At 40.9% G+C, this 16,520-nt stretch overlaps 1 protein-coding gene across 1 annotated transcript in view; it reads left to right on the forward strand.

Annotated features, from left to right (window-relative positions):
• The window catches only part of LOC129823946 (xenotropic and polytropic retrovirus receptor 1 homolog), a 46,527-nt gene that overhangs the window by 12,657 nt on the left and 17,350 nt on the right, over nucleotides 1-16,520 (forward strand). The window contains exons 2-4 of the mRNA XM_055883079.1: nucleotides 1,036-1,087; nucleotides 14,570-14,671; nucleotides 15,083-15,303. Of these exons, the coding sequence (XP_055739054.1) occupies nucleotides 1,036-1,087; nucleotides 14,570-14,671; nucleotides 15,083-15,303 (375 nt within the window). The remainder of the gene's footprint in view (nucleotides 1-1,035; nucleotides 1,088-14,569; nucleotides 14,672-15,082; nucleotides 15,304-16,520) is intronic.

The following is a 16,520-nucleotide window of genomic DNA, read 5'->3' on the forward strand; positions in this document are numbered from 1 at the left end:
AAAGGGTTTACTATGACATGTCTGCCTGGCCGCCTGCTTGCCTGCCTGGCCGCCTGCTTGCTCCCGGGCAGAAATTCCCTGGCTGTTTTAGCTAGTCAGTGGTACAATAATCTGGGTGCCCATGTTAAAGAGGGGCTGAACTCACTGATTTGGCCTGGCTTTTTAGCTTGCCAATTAAGAAATGCAAGAAGCCATGTATAGTAGTAATGGGTGAAATCAATAATTACAAATCAGGATACTATTTTTGACAATATACTGTATATTAATATTATTTTTGACAATATTGCAATATTATGTTTGTGCTAGCTGTCTGTAACTGCGCCGAAACTCTAGTAATTTTCCTTCTATAACTTGTTCTCCATCTGCTTTTATGTGGTGAGCCAACATGTTTTTTACCACTTTTTTTATTTCCATGACTGATCAAGACAACTTTTTTTCTCTTGTCTCTCAGCAGCAGGCATGGTGACGAATATATGTTTGGAACATCGAATCGCTATGAAATCGCAGTATCGCTTCGCAATACATATAGAATCGTGAGAATTGCAATAGATGTCGTGATAATATCATATCCTGAGGTCCCTGGCAATTCCCATCCCTAGCGTATAAAGGTCCAGCAACCCAAATGTTGAGTGTTCGAATCACATCATGGAGAACTTTAGCATTTTAACTAATTAGTAACTTTGCTACTACTTAGCTAGCATGTTACCTAACTCCTAACCTTAAACCCAGGCCTAGCTATTATTAGGGCTAGCTTAGAGCAAATACTGGAAGTATATCCCTTTTAAGCAGTGGCAGCGTCATGACTCATACACTACACTACATCATGTGCTGCTCTACCACATTGAGCTGTTGGCTTAATTGTGTGTGAATACTTGGTGTAGTGCTGCATTATTGAGTCCGTGTCGAAACACAAGTGATGTTGCGTCGAACACAACACAATGTCTCCAGTTCATTTCATAAATATGTCATCCCATTTCTTAGGTTAGTGACTTTATTTTTACCCCTTTCTCTTGTTTTTCTCTCTCTGCTCTTCAGGCTTTCAAGGATATGCTGTATTCTGCCCAGGACCAGGCTCCCTCTATCGAAGGTAAAATAAGATGTGTGTGTGTGCACGTGCATTCTGCACACTATTAGGGCCTGACCCCCCCCCCCCCCCCCCCCACATCTCCCCAACACTACTGTTAGCTAACCCTTGGCCTTTCAGTATCAAACAGATTCTGCAGAAATCAATGCAAGGACAAAGTCAAAAAACCTGAGAGAGAGAGGAGGAAAAGAGTGTTGAGCCTGGGAGAGGAAGCGACGTGCACAATCTGATCTCATCAAATACCCCTCCCTCTAAATGAAGCTTCTGGCCATCAGTCTTTGGTCTAACAGCGAGGAGAATGACAATGCATTGCTCATGCCTTTTTCTAGTGTCGCTGGCTACGTCATAGCCGCTTTCAGTTTCATTGGAAGGCTGATCTGTTTCTACAGCGGGATTCTCAGTGAAACACCTCGTGTCCCTTTTAAGAGTTCCCTGTGGTGTTTCTGCATGGCATTGTGTGCTTGGAGACTTAATCTAACTTGTTACGTTTGACTAGCAACAGATGCTACTCTGAACCACTGGTGGGAACTGCAGTATAGACATATAGGTGGAGGATTGTATAGTGTAGCTATGCTCATTAGGGTATCAACCCTCAGATGAGCCTGAAGTTAGACTAGTCAAAGTTGGAAGGATCTCAAGCAGACATGTAGGTGGAGGATTGTACAGGGTAGCTTCTCTCAAAAGAGAATGGGTTTACTAAACCTGTGTATGTCTGTATCAGACCTGGGTTCAAATACAATTTAAAAAAATGTCAAATACTTCAGCCACCTACCTGGCACTCCAGGCAGGCGAAAGCAAACGCTCAAAGTATTTGAAACGGTTCAAGTGTGTGTGTGTGTGTGTGTGTGTGTGTGATTTGAGTCCGATACTGATTTTAGGGAGGCAAAAGTTACCGATATATCTGCCGATACATGTTTTTTAACAGGTGGAATGAAATACATACCTTTTTTCCCCAAATTGTGCTCCAAACGATTAACAGATACTCTAAATTATGATTTTGTAACTAAATATAAAAATGTACATTATTTAAGAACATTTGTTCTTAAATTGGTTTACATGATAACCACCAAAAAGCAACTATACAGTGTATTCGGAAAGTATTCAGACCCCTTGACTTTTTCCACATTTTGTTACATTAGTTTTATTTTAAGATGTATTAAGTAGTTTTTTCCCCTCAATCTACACACAATACCCTACAATGATAAATCAAAAACAGGTTTTAAAAAATTAAATATAGAACTGAAATATCACATTTACATAATTATTCAGACCCTTTGCTCAGTACTTTGACAGTGATTACAGCGTTGATGCTACAAGCTTGGCACACCTGTATTTGAGGAGTTTCTCCCATTCTTCTCTGCAGATCCTCTCAAGCTCTCAGGTTGGATGGGGAGCGTTACTGCACAGCTATTTTTTGGGTCTCCAGAGATGTTCGATCGGGTTCAAGTCCAGGCTGTGGCTGGGCCACTCAAGGACATTGAGACTTTTCCCGAAGCCACTCCTGTGTTGTTTTGTCTGTGTGCTTAGGGTCGTTGTCCTGTTGGAAGGTGAACCTTCACCCCAGTCTGAGGTCCTGAGAGCTCTGGAAAAGGTTTTATCAAGGATATCTCTGTACTTTGCTCCGTTCATCTTTCCCTCGATCCTGACTGGTCTCCCAGTCCCTGCCGCTGATAAACATCCCCACATTATGATGCTGCCACCACCGTGCTTCACCATAAGGATGGTGCCAGGTTTCCTCCAGACGTGACGCTTGGCATTTAGACCAAAGAGTTCAATCTTGGTTTCATCAGACCAGAGAGTCTTGTGAATCGGGTGTCTCATGGTCTGAGAGTCTTTAGGTGCCTTTGGCAAACTCCAAGCAGGCTGTTATGTGCCTTTCACTGAGGAGTGGCTTCCGTCTGGCCACTACCAAAAAGGCCTGATTGGTGGAGTGCTGCAGAGATGATTGTCCTTCTGAAAGGTTCTCCCATTTCCACAGAGGAGCTCTGTCAGAGTGACCATCAGGTTCTTGGTTACCTCCCTGACCAAGGCCCTTCTCCCCCGATTGCTCAGTCTTGGCGGTTCCAAACTTCTTCCATTTAAGAATGATGGAGACTACTGTGTTCTTGGGGACCTTCAATGCTGCAGACATTTTTTGGTACCCTTCCCAAGATCTGTTCCTCGACATAATCCTGTCTCAGAGCTCTACGGACATTTCCTTCGACCTCATGGCTTGGCTTTTGCTCTGACATGCACTGTCAACTGTGGGACCTTTGACAGGTGTGCCTTTCCAAATCAATTGACTTTACCACAGGTGGACTCCAATCAAGTTGTAGAAACATCTCAAGGATGATCGATGGAAACAGGATGCACCTGAGCTCAATTTCAAGTCTCATAGCAAAGGGTCTGAATACTTGAAAATAAGGTTTCTGTTTTTTATTTTTAATACATTTGTAAAAAAAAATTAAACCTGTTTTTGCTTTGTTATTATGGGATATTGTGTGTATATTTTTTTTAAAGCCATTTTAGAATAAGGCTGTAACGTAAAAGTTGAAAAGGTCTAGGGATCTGAATACTTTCTGAATACTTTCCGAAGGCACTGTATATCCTCTATAAATACAAAAGTCAGTATAACACTTGTGAAGTGTTTGTGCGGAAGCACCACAAGTACACTAATAAACAAGGGCTGAATGAATTAAGCTTTGTCTCAAAGTTAATCTGATATTAAATCTGAAACTGCACTGTTCACAAGATCACAAACTATGCAGTGAAATCATGTAACATGCAGTTCATAATGTCACCACTTAGTATTGAGTAGATTCACGACGGTGCTTTACAACAGTCAAAGGACATGTAAAGAAACACTTTGGCAACCTTCAATGAGAGCTTGTTGAGATACTTTTAAGGAGATGGGGAAACTCCATTGGAATTGTATCAACGGCAGTTGTGTATGTTTCACATGCGTTGTCAATGGACTGTGCTGTGCATTCTGGGCCATTCCCGGGACAAAGAGGGCTCTTCAAGGAGTGCAGGGGTCAATTGGGCACTAGCTCAAAAACCCAACATTAGCATGAATTTCAGCAACAAGAAGTATAACATTACAAATATTTAACTTGCAATCTGTAATATCGTATAGCTTTGAAATCGTGACATTACATACTTTAGAGGAAAATAGGCAGGTTTCTCGACGTATATCCTGACTTTGAGAAGGGGTTGCATGATTATTAGCAACCGCGTGAGGCAGTATGACAACGTGAATGCAATTGGCCGACTGTCTGCTGTGTGTGGCGTTATATGTTCCTCCATTCATTGCACAATGGGATTCCTAGCTCCTCTTTTCTTTGTCTTTGGCTTGTTGTCACATAATGTACTGTCTATTATGACAAGCACATTCTAGCTGTTATTGAATTTTTTTGTATTTTATTAGGATCCCCATTAGCTGCTGCAAAAGCAGCATCTACTCTTTCTGGGGTCCACACATTCATTACGAAAATGTAAGTGTAAATTACACTGTTATTCAGTACAAAACGTGTCTGCTATATATTTCAACTGCAAATGGCATGCGCTGACTGAAACATTAAAGCAGGAAGATGCTTGCCGCACTGGTTTTAGTCACACATTACTAATTTAGCTAGCTAACAATCTTTATCTCATCATGAATTAAGCAGACGGACTGAATTCTAGATCTGCGCCAACTAAAATATCCCACTAACACAATAAGCCCAGACAGTAACAGTGTTATTTTTGTGTGAAGGATGAGTCAGAGTTGACTATGTCGTCAGTCCTGTGTTCACACTTAAATAGCACAGATAGCTCGCTAGGCTAAATACATTGCTGGTTAGCCAGCCAATGTTAACCAAATGAGCATGTAATGAGGACAAGGCTACTTGCTTGATGAAGTGTACTTTTGATTTACTTATCCAAATATGCTGTCGCTGGCAAGCTACTCAACGTCAAACCACCATGCTCACTCTGAAGTCGTGATTTACAGGCTGAATGATGTTAAATGAGCAGCTCGTAGAGCGCCCTCTTCAGGCATTCATTACCTTTTTTTTTTTTAAATGCCGATTTTAATTTCGGTCTACCGATTTATCGGTCGGGCTTTAATAATATTCCTCTGGGTTTATTTTTGTTTAATCATAAAAATCCCATTGAGACAGTCTTTTTTGCAAGGGAGACCTGGCCAAGATGGCAGCAGCAATCAATACAACATTTTATTAATTCAATCAGCACAACAATACAATCCAGCCTACAGGAAACATTTACACTACTCCTGAACAGAGTTTTGTACCAAAGTTTTAAACTCAATGAGGGTCACTAGTACATCTAGTTTTAGTATACTTTGTAGAAAATTCCATGCCTCGGGTGTGTAATAGGAGGCAATTTCTTCTGAGCAAAAACAGATTCCTGTGGTCATCTGAGGTCATAGTTCAACCAGCACTATCATTGATAGGATTGGCAATAAACATATCTAGCCTACCTTTGGGTCTGTGTGTGCTGTAGCTATGGCTGGACATTGGACACTAGGCCTGGACTGTTGCCCAAGTTAGAAGTCAACTCATCAGTGTATCAGTAAAACAATCTCCGGACACTGTTGTGCTCCCAGTGTGTTTTAATATAACAACGTTGTAACCAACCAGTGTTATATAACCAAGAGAACGCCGCAGTCAGCACACAGTGAAACACATACTCCCAACCAAGTGTTTGTTTTTTTGTTAATAGCCTTAGCTCTTTGTTAAGTAGGCCTACCTGCAATTATCCTTGTTTAAGTTGCTTTAATACACCATAGATACATTTAATAAAAATAAAAAAATAGGGTTTTAATGGTTCACCAAACCCACGGTTCGGTACGTATTGCGGTTTTTGGGTTACGGTTTGGTTTTGGTACAGAGCGAAAATTAAAATGCCATTCACAATGTTGCTTACTTGTCTGTTTTGACCAGATTGTTATGTTTGGCCTCTCAAGTTTCCACTCTGATGAGGTGGGAATTTACCAGTTAAGAAATGCCGATTGGCTAATGGCCAAAAAGCTGTCAACAATAAAATAAAAGTACAGCTATCATGCTTGTTAACAAATTTATAGTGTTAATTACCTTCTTACGGCTGAGATCCCGTTAACGGGATCGACTTGACAACAGCCAGTGAAAGTGCAGGGCGCCAAATTCAAAACAGAAATCTCATAATTAAAATTCCTCAAACATACAAGTATTTTACACCATTTTAAAGAAACTTATTGTAAATCCAGCCACAGTGTCCGATTTCAAAAAGGCTTTACGACGAAAGCACACAACGATTATGTTAGGTCAGTACCTAGTCACAGAAAAACACAGCCATTTTTCCAGCCAAAGAGAGGAGTCACAAAAAGCAGAAATAGAGATCAAATGAATCACTAACCTTTGATGATCTTCATCAGATGACACTCATAGGACTTCATGTTACACAATACATGTATGTTTTGTTCGATAAAGTTCATATTTATATCCAAAAATCTTAGTTTACATTGGCGCGTTATGTTCAGTAATGTTTTGCCTCCAAAACATCCGGGGATTTTGCAACTTCTCCTTAATGCAACCGCTGTGTCAGATTTCAAAAAAACTTTTTGGAAAAAGCACACCATGCAATAATCTGAGTACGGCGCTCAGACACAAAAACAAGCCATACAGATACCCTCCATGTTGTGGAGTCAACAGAAGTCAGAAATAGCATTATAACATTTAACATTACATTTAAGTCATTTAGCAGACGCTCTTATCCAGAGCGACTTACAAATTATAAATATTCACTTACCTTTGATCTTCATCAGAATGCACTCCCAGGAATCCCAGTTCCACAGTAAATTTTTGTTCGATAACGTCCAGAATTTATGTCCAAATACCTCCTTTTTGTTTGCGCATTTAGTACACAAATCCAAACTCAGGAGGCATGTGCAAGTCCAGGCGAAAGTTCAGATGAAAAGTCATATTACAGTTTGTAGAAACATGTCAAACAAAGTATAGAATCAATCTTTAGGATGTTTTTATCATAAATCTTCAATAATGTTTGCAAAGAATTCCTTTGTCTGTAGAAATGCAATGGAACGCAGCTAACTCTCACGGGAGCGTGCGAGACTGAGCTCGTGGCACTCTGCCAGACCCCTGACTCAATCAGCTCTTATTCCCTCATCCTTCACAGTAGAAGCATCAAACAAGGTTCTAAAGACTGTTGACATCTAGTGGAAGCCTTAGGAAGTGCAATATGACCCCATAGACACTATATTTGATAGGCAATGACTTGAAAAACTACAAACCTCAGATTTCCCACTTCCTGGTTGGATTTCTTCTCAGGTTTTTGCCTGCCACATGAGTTCTGTTATACTCAGACATCATTCAAACGGTTTTAGAAACTTCAGAGTGTTTTCTATCCAAATCTACTAATTATATGCATATTCTAGCTTTTAGGATTGAGTAGCAGGCAGTTTACTCTGGGCACCTTTTTATCCAAGCTACTCAATACTAGAGGTCGACCGATTTATGATTTCTCAACGCCGATACCGATTATTGGAGGACTTAAAAAGCCGATACTGATTTAAATTGGCCGATTTTAAATAAATAAATAAATAATGTATTTGTAATAATGACAATTACAACAATACTGAATGAACACTTATTTTAACTTAATACATCAATAAAATCAATTTAGCCTCAAATAATTAATGAAACATGTTCAATTTGGTTTAAATAATGCAAAAACAAAGTGTTGGAGAAGAAAGTAAAAGTGCAATATGCGCCATGTAAGAAAGCTAACATTTAAGTTCCTTGCTCAGATCATGAGAACATATGAAAGCTGGTGGTTCCTTTTAACATGAGTCTTCAATATTCCCAGGTAAAAAGTTTTAGGTTGTAGTCATTATAGGAATTATAGGACTATTTCTCTATACGATTTGTATTTCATATATGTTACGAATCCCTTTGGCTCTACAGTCTAGGGGGGATGGCAACGAGACCCGTAACATAACTCATGCAAATTATAACAGTGAAAAACAGCGAGAACAAATAACCACAGACAACTTCAAATCTACCGTCAAACACTCATGGTTTATTTGTAAACACACAGTAATGGGGGAGCGGGAAAAGGGGCTGAGCTGGACCCAAGGAAATAAATAATAAGCATTCAAAAACACCCCTAAGCTAGTCTACCTGCTTCAACAACAGCTAGCTAACTAACCAAAAATACAGAGGCTGGTCCGCCCAGTTCTAACTAGTGTATTTAGACAAAGTTTACCTACGGGTAGTGTATGCCCATGGGCAACTTGTCTTGGTACCCCCTTTCCCACAATCAAACAGTCAAACACCATAACCAAAACAATACTCACAGGTGGGGCAAAGTGAACTGTAGGTGTATAAACAAACGAGAGCTCAAAGAGAGATATTGCCTACCATCGCTCAGTCAGTTTGCTCTATCAAATCATAGACTTAATTATAACATAATAACACACAGAAATATGAGCCTTAGGTCATTAATATGGTTGAATCCAGAAACTATAATTTAAAAAACAAAACATTTATTCTTTCAGTGAAATACGGAACCGTTGCGTATTTTATCTAACGGTGACATCCATAAGTCTAAATATTCCTGTTACATTGCACAACCTTCAAGTGATGTAAATTCTTGCAAATTAGTTCGAAGCGAGCCAGGCTGCCCAAACTGTTGCATGTACCCTGATTCTGCGTGCTATGAACGCAAGAGAGGTGACACAATTTCCCAAGTTTAATATTGTCTGCTAACCTGGATTTCTTTTAACTAAATATGCAGGTTTAAAAAAATATACTTCTGTGTATTGATTTTAAGAAAGGCATTGATGTTTATGGTTAGGTACATTCGTGCAACGATTGTGCTTTTTTCACAAATGTGCTTTTGTTAAATCATCCCCCGTTTGGCGAAGTTGGCTGTCTTTATGGTTAGGTACACATTGGTGCAACGACAGTGCTTTTTTCGCGAATGCGCTTGTTAAATCACCCGTTTGGCGAAGTAGGCTATGATTCAATTATAAATTTCACAGGCACCGCATCGATTATATGCAACGCAGGACAAGCTAGATAAACTAGTAATATCATCAACCATGTGTAGTTAACTAGTGATTATGTTAAGATTGATTGTTTTTTATAAGATATGTTTAATGCTAGCTAGCACCTTACCTTGGCTCCTTTCTGCACTCGTATAACAGGTAGTCAGCCTAGTGGAGTGCAATGTAATCGGCCATGATCAGTGTCCAAAAATGCCGATTACCGATTGTTAGGAAAACTTGAAATCGGCCCTAATTAATCGGCCATTCCGATTGAATTGGTCGACCTCTAATTTAATACCAATATGCCTGCCATTTTCACCCCATTCTGTGATTTTTGAGGGTTTATGACATAGCCCCTCTAGTAATTGAGTAGGATCTTTGGCTTGCACTTTTTCTATTGATTTGGTGTGGTCTCTGTGCGTATGTGTGTGTCTCTCAGAGTCAGCGAGAACGGGAGTGAGAATGTGACCTACACATGGGTGGTTAATTACTGAATTGAATGGCTGTGGTTTATAAATATGGATGTGTGGGGGTGTGTTGATTATCTCTGTTTTTGTGCCATAACGTAGCTCTGAGTGTGTGCGTGCGCGATAAGAGTCACTGACTCAAAGCCACAAGTTGATAGAAAATATTTCAAACGTTGCTTTTTAGGGGGAGGTAGTTGCAGAAACGATAGAATGGTTTAGTCGACTTCCTCAATGGTTGGTCCATACCTGTTATTTGCCATGGCAGACTGATGATAATCACAGGGCCGTTTTAGGCCAAATTGAATGTAATTGAAAAGTTAATGATGGTCCTCCGAAACGGCTGATGTTTGCGGACCTGTGAGGTCGGTTTCACCCGTTCATTTTCACACGGACGCCATGATGTCACTTACCTTACCACCATTCTCACAAGTCTGACTTCACTGGCACCATCATCATAGTCTGCCCACTCTGTCGAAACTGTTTTAATGTTCTTATAAAACATTCTGTGTGCATAGAAATGGCGCAGAATTGCTTTCTTCAACTCTAGCCTGATGGGCAAATGTTGAAATACTGAAATTGTCATGAGGCTAATCTTTTGCTGGAAACATCTGGAAACCGAAGCATCAAAAAATAGACCAATGTTTCCCCTCTGTGATTTGTCAGTGTGTCATCCAGCTGTGCATAGATTGGTTACAGGGTATCTCTCTAATCTAGTCAGCTCTCCTCAGGGCCCAGTCGGCCCCAGTGACCCAGTTCTATACAGCTATATAGAGTTACCTAAACCAGTTTTATATAGGGGTTGGCTCAGTCAAACCAGTACTACACTAACAGCTGGGATCCATTACTAGTGCTGTTGCCATTCCCTGGGGCAGTTGACAACCTTGATCAAATCCGGAGTTCAACTTGATAAACAACATCACACCGGATAAGTGTTTTATTGAGTGGGATATAGCAGGGGCAGCCTATAGCCTATTGAGGGGTTTATAGCAATTCAGTAATATTAAGATTGTTGATATTGTGACAATATCATCTGCCCCCTTGTCCAGTTGCTAAAGGAACATTTTGAGGAAAACAGTAATAATTTTGTCCATGATTCAGCCTGTGTCAGGATCACTCAGTCTGTGATAAAATAGCATCTATTTTAATAAAATGAGATGTATTTAATCTGCAGACTCACAACAACTCGTTTGGAGAGTCCCCACTCACATTTGGTCAGCATGTGTCACTGTATATTGAAACTGGAGTCATAACACATACATTCATGTGAATAAAAATGATAAAATCATGGCATTATCCATCAATGTGAAGTATCATTTCTCCCTACTTTGAACTTGTTTTGTCTCTCTTCGGATTTCAATCAAGCCCAATGGACTAAAGACTTCACCAAAGCTTAGAGAACAGTCAGGGAAAAACACTTTGTCAAGATCCTTTATGGAGTCTGTGAAAATGTTTACATTCAGACCTATTACATTTCTCTGACCTTTTCACTGAAGGAAAGACACTGTGCAAAACATTCTGAAAGGCCAGTAAAGGGATATTTGGCACCAACGGCACTAACACAGACTTAACATCCTGTTCAGGCATACCGTTCCAGAGGGAGCGTTCTGAGTGGTATTTTTTGGCTATTAATATTCATCTGCACCCATCCATCATTCTACCCATTCTCTCTTCCTCCTCCAGTGGTTTCAGGCTCTAACGATGGCCTCTCTCTTTCTCTCACTCGCTCTCGCGCTCACCGCGGGACTCCAGATAGCATTTCTGGTCCCAAAACTTTGCAGACCAGTGATTCACTTTTGCTGCAAATGTCTGAACACAAGAGTGCTCGCATGTGTAATGTATTCATGATTGACTCATTCTGCAGAAAGCAGGATGGGCAGTTTTTGTTATGAATCTAGAGTTTCTCATCTGATGCAGGGCTATTAGGATGATGAATCCTTGTCCTCTTGCCTATTATGAGATTATGTGGATTTGGTCCCAGTCACAGGTCTGTGACTGGGACCAAATCTGGCCAGTATGCCCAGATCCTCCCAGCCTATCACATTTCAAGTTCAGTTCAGCATCTTTGGTCCTACATGGGATTATGTGCAGTAGTTTAGAAACTGATACCGGAATACATCTGGAGTTATCATAAGAACACTTTCATGATGTGGCAAGTTACAATTTGCTTTTTGAAAGTCCTATATCTTGAAAACTTGATTGCTGACATGCAACAAAAATGTGTGACTGTATCAACAGTGGACTAATGAAAGAAATATTCCTTTAATACAGTGCATTGGGAAAGTATTCAGACCCCTTGACTTTTTCCACATTTTGTTACGTTACACCCTTATTCTAAAATTGATTCAATTAATTGTTTTCTTTATCAATCTACACAATACCCCATAATGACAAAGCAAAAACAGGTTTGTAGAAATTTAGGCAAATGTATAAAAAAATATACAACTGAAATATCACATTTACATAAGTATTCAGAGTATACTTCAGCACCTTTGGCAGTAGTTACAGCCTCAAGTCTTCTCGGGTATGACGCTACAAGCTTGGCACATGTTTTTGAGGAGTTTCTCCCATTAATCTCTGCAGATCCTGTCAAGCTCCGTCAGGTTGGATGGGGAGCATCGCTGCACAGCTATTTTCAGGTCTCTCCAGAGATGTTCGATCCAGGCTCTTTTTAGCAAATGTATAAAAAGTTCAAAACAGACCTTATTTACATAAGTATTCAGACCCTTTGCTATGAGACTTGAAATTGAGCTCAGGTGCATCCTGTTCCATTGATCATCCTTGAGATGTTTCTATAACTTGATTGGGGTCCACCTGTGGTAACTTCAATTGATTGGACATGATTTGGAAAGGCACACACCTGTCTATATAAAAATCAAGCAATAAGGTCGAAGAATTGTCCGTAGAGCTCAGAGACAGGATTGTGTCGAGTCACAGATCTAGGGAAGGATACTAAAACATTTCTGCATCATTGAAGGTCCCCAAGAACACAGCCTCCATCATTCTTAAATGGAAGAAGTTTGGAACCACCAAGACTCCTCCTAGAGCTGGGCGCTCGGCCAAACTGAGCAATCAGGGGAGAAGGGCCTTGGTCAGGGAGGTGACCAAGAACCCGATAGTCACTCTGACAGAGTTCCTCTGTGGAGATGGTTGTCCTCCTGGAAAGTTTTCCCATCTCTGCAGCACTCCACCAAGCAGCACTCCACCAATCAGGCCTTTATGGTAGAGTGGCCAGACGGAAGCCACTCCTCAGTAAAAGGCACATGACCAGCCCGCTTGGAGTTTGCCAAAGGACACCTAAAGGACTCTGACTATGAGAAACAAGATTCTCTGGTTTGATGAAACCAAGATTGAACTCTTTGGTCTGAATGCCAAGCGTCACATCTGGAAGAAACCTGGCACCATCTCTACAGTGAAGCACGGTGGTGGCAGCATCATGCTGTGATGTTTTTTAATGGCAGGGACTGGGAGACTAGTCAGGATCAAGGCAAAGATTAACGGAGCAAAGTACAGAGATATTCTTGACGAAAACTTGCTACAGAGCTCTCAGGACCTCAGATTGGGGCGAAGGTTCACCTTCCAACAGGACACCAACCCTAAGCACACAGCCAAGACCATGCAGGAGTGGCTTCTGTACTATTCTCTGAATGTCCTTGAGTGGCCCAGCCAGAGCCTGAACTTGAACCCGATCAAACATCTCTGGAGAGATCTGAAAATAGCTGTGCAGCGACACTACCCATCCAACCTGACAGAGCTTGAGAGGATCTGCAGAGAAGAATGGGAGAAACTCCCCAAATATAGGTGTGGCAAGCTTTTAGTCTCATACCCAAGAAGACTCGAGGCTGTAATCACTGGCAAAGGTGTATACTTATGTAAATGTGATATTTCAATTTCTTTATTTTTAATACATTGGCAAATTGTCTAAAAGTCTGTTTTTACTTTGTCATTTTGGGGTATTGTGTGTAGATTGATGAGGTAAAAAAAAATATTTAATCAATTTTAGAATAAGGCTGTAACATAACAAAATGTGGAAAAAGTCAAGGGGTCTGAATAATTTACGAATGCACTGTACATGGGTCAGCATTCTCCACAACTCCAGTCCTGTGGTGACCACAGTATGTGCCCGCTTTTGTTTAATCCTTACTCGAATGCACCAGATAAAACATGAGCTTGTAAGGGGTAAGTGAAAGTGACTCCTTGAATTATCCCAGACACCCACCCAGTTTTTTCCAGACCACAGAGTCTGGCTGTTCTGACTCACGGATAGTCGTCAGACACTGAGTCAGAGGTGCCTGTCTCGACTACCCGTAGCCCTACAGTAAGTTAACCTACTTTTGTTACATTGGGAATTACTGGGAACCAACCTGCGGGCTGCTGCCCTCTGCAACGGTTCCTCCTGGTGGCCCTCTGAGGGGTATTACAGGAGGGAGGTAGCAGTGTATCAAGGCACATAATGTACTTTTTCAATTATTTTAGGCGTTCCTAGAGAACTGCAATGTGTGCAGGGTTTGGTCTCACGTGCGTCACTCTTTTTAAACACCCAATTCAACTAATCCACAAGACTGATTAGTTGAATCCAGTGTTTTGGTGCTGGGCTGGGACACATTGTTCATTATAGATTTTCTTCACAATGTCATGCCACCTGAATGTGTTGAATAAGCCAAGAGAGGTTAAGTAATAACTGTGTCATGTATGTACAGAAGCCTTGCTCAACGCTGACTCTCAAATAACTAACCATATCTTTTAAGACAGCCTCTCTCAACACAGTCTTAGGGATCCAGTCGTTTTAAACATGTTTGATGGATTCCCACTAAACAAGGGCTTGCTGATTTTAGATGGTTGAATCAGGGGTGCTAGTGTTGAAATACATCAGATGTGAAATGAATTTGATATTACAAGTGGCAAAAATAGCAAGCTCTCAAAGACATTTGCAAACCCCTTGAAAATTCGTCAGCTTTTCTGTAAGAGACCAGATTAATAACACCTCGTTCTTTCCAGTCACAGACGAGGACACAGTCAAGAGATACTATGCCAAGTTTGAGGAGAAGTTCTTTCAGGCGTGTGAGAAGGAGTTGGCCAAAATCAACACATTCTACTCAGGTAACTGTACAACTGTGTACAACAATGTGTTGTTCATTTATGTCATCCTGCACCTCATATAACCAAACTACCATGTGTCTCTCTCTAGTTAGCTAAACGTTTCTATGATTGTACAAAAAAAACTACAGCACATTCACATTGCGTGATTAGCAAAAAGTTACACGCTCCTCCACTGTCCACTACTGGCCAAGGCCACTAAAGGCCCATCTGTTCAGAAGACAAACATTTAAACCCTTAGGGAGTGATTCTCCCTGCCAGAAACCAACAGTTAGGCAACAGAGACAGAATCAGACTGCCTCTCTCTCTTACTCAATCTCCATCTCTCTCCTTCCCATGACCCTTCCTCCTCTCTCTGGCTCTTCTCTCCCCCTCTTTTCTCCCCCTCTCCTGCCTTTCTCTCCCCCTCTCCAGAAAAGCTAGCCGAGGCCCAGCGTCGTTTCGCCACTCTCCAAAATGAGCTGCAGTCGTCGCTGGACGCTCAGCGGGAAAGCAGCATGCAAGGCCTCCGTCGCCGCCGCAAGGCCGTCTTCCACCTGTCCCAGCAGGAGCGCTGCAAACACCGCAACATCAAGGACTTGCAGCTGGCCTTCTCCGAGTTCTACCTCAGCCTCATCCTGCTACAGAACTACCAGGTTAGTACCCTAAACCCTAGACACTACCCCTAGACCACAGGAGGCTGCTGAGGGGAGGAAGGCTCATAATAGTGACTGGAAGGGTATCAAATGATGAGTTCGATTCCATTTATTCGATTCCAGCTATTACTATGAGCCTGTCCTCCTGAAATAAGGTGCCACCAACCTCCTGTGCCCTAGACACTATCGCTAGATACTACCTCAGTCTCATCCTGCTGCAGAATTACCAAGTTAGTAGACACTACCAGGGTGGGAAATTAACCTTTTGGTCCACCAGCCACTGTGGCAGATAGATTGTTTAAATCTACCAGCCACTCAGGTGTTTTTACCAGGCAATAGTTTTTTTTCTTGCTGTTACTACAAAACAATTGATGGGCATCCTTTCTAATGTTTTTAAACAAATATATTTCTAGTAAGAAGTAATGGGGTATATTGCTTAATTTCATTTTTGTGACATCTGTCTTTTAACCAATTATGTTCAAATAAATATTTTTAAATCCAATATTAAAAACAGATAAACAGTTCTACAACTGAACATCAATAATCAACGATAATCAATCAAAGTGCCTGCCCTACCACATATACACATAAGGCAATTCTAGATCTTGTGGCATATTTTGATTAAACTATCCCCAATTCAATGGAATTGCAACCCTCTGCATTAGAGGTCGACCGATTAATTAGGGCCGATTTCAAGTTTTCATAACAATCGAAAATCGGTATTTTTGGACACCGATTTGGCAGAATTGTTTAAAAACTTCTTCTGGCTGCAAGCCCGACGTCGGTGCACTTATGACAACAGCCAGCTCAAGTGCAGAGCGCGAAATTCAAAATATATTTTTTAGAAATATTTAACTTTCACACATTAACAAGTCCAATACAGCAAATGAAAGGTACACATCTTGTGAATCCAGCCAACATGTCTGATTTTTAAAATGTTTTACAGCGAAAACAGCACGTATATTTATGTTAGCTCACCACCAAATACAAAAAAGGATAGACATTTTTCACAGCACAGGTAGCATGCACAAAGCCAACCTAACTAACCAAGAACCAACCAAACTAACCAAGAAACAACTTCATCAGATGACAGTCTTATAACATGTTATACAATAAATCTATGTTTTGTTCGAAAAATGTGCATATTTCAGGTATAAATCATAGTTTACATTGCAGCTACAATCAGAAATTGCACCGAAAGCAGCCATCATAATTAC

Source organism: Salvelinus fontinalis, chromosome 26 (genome assembly GCF_029448725.1).
Source record: "Salvelinus fontinalis isolate EN_2023a chromosome 26, ASM2944872v1, whole genome shotgun sequence".
NCBI classification, from domain to species: Eukaryota; Metazoa; Chordata; class Actinopteri; order Salmoniformes; family Salmonidae; genus Salvelinus; species Salvelinus fontinalis.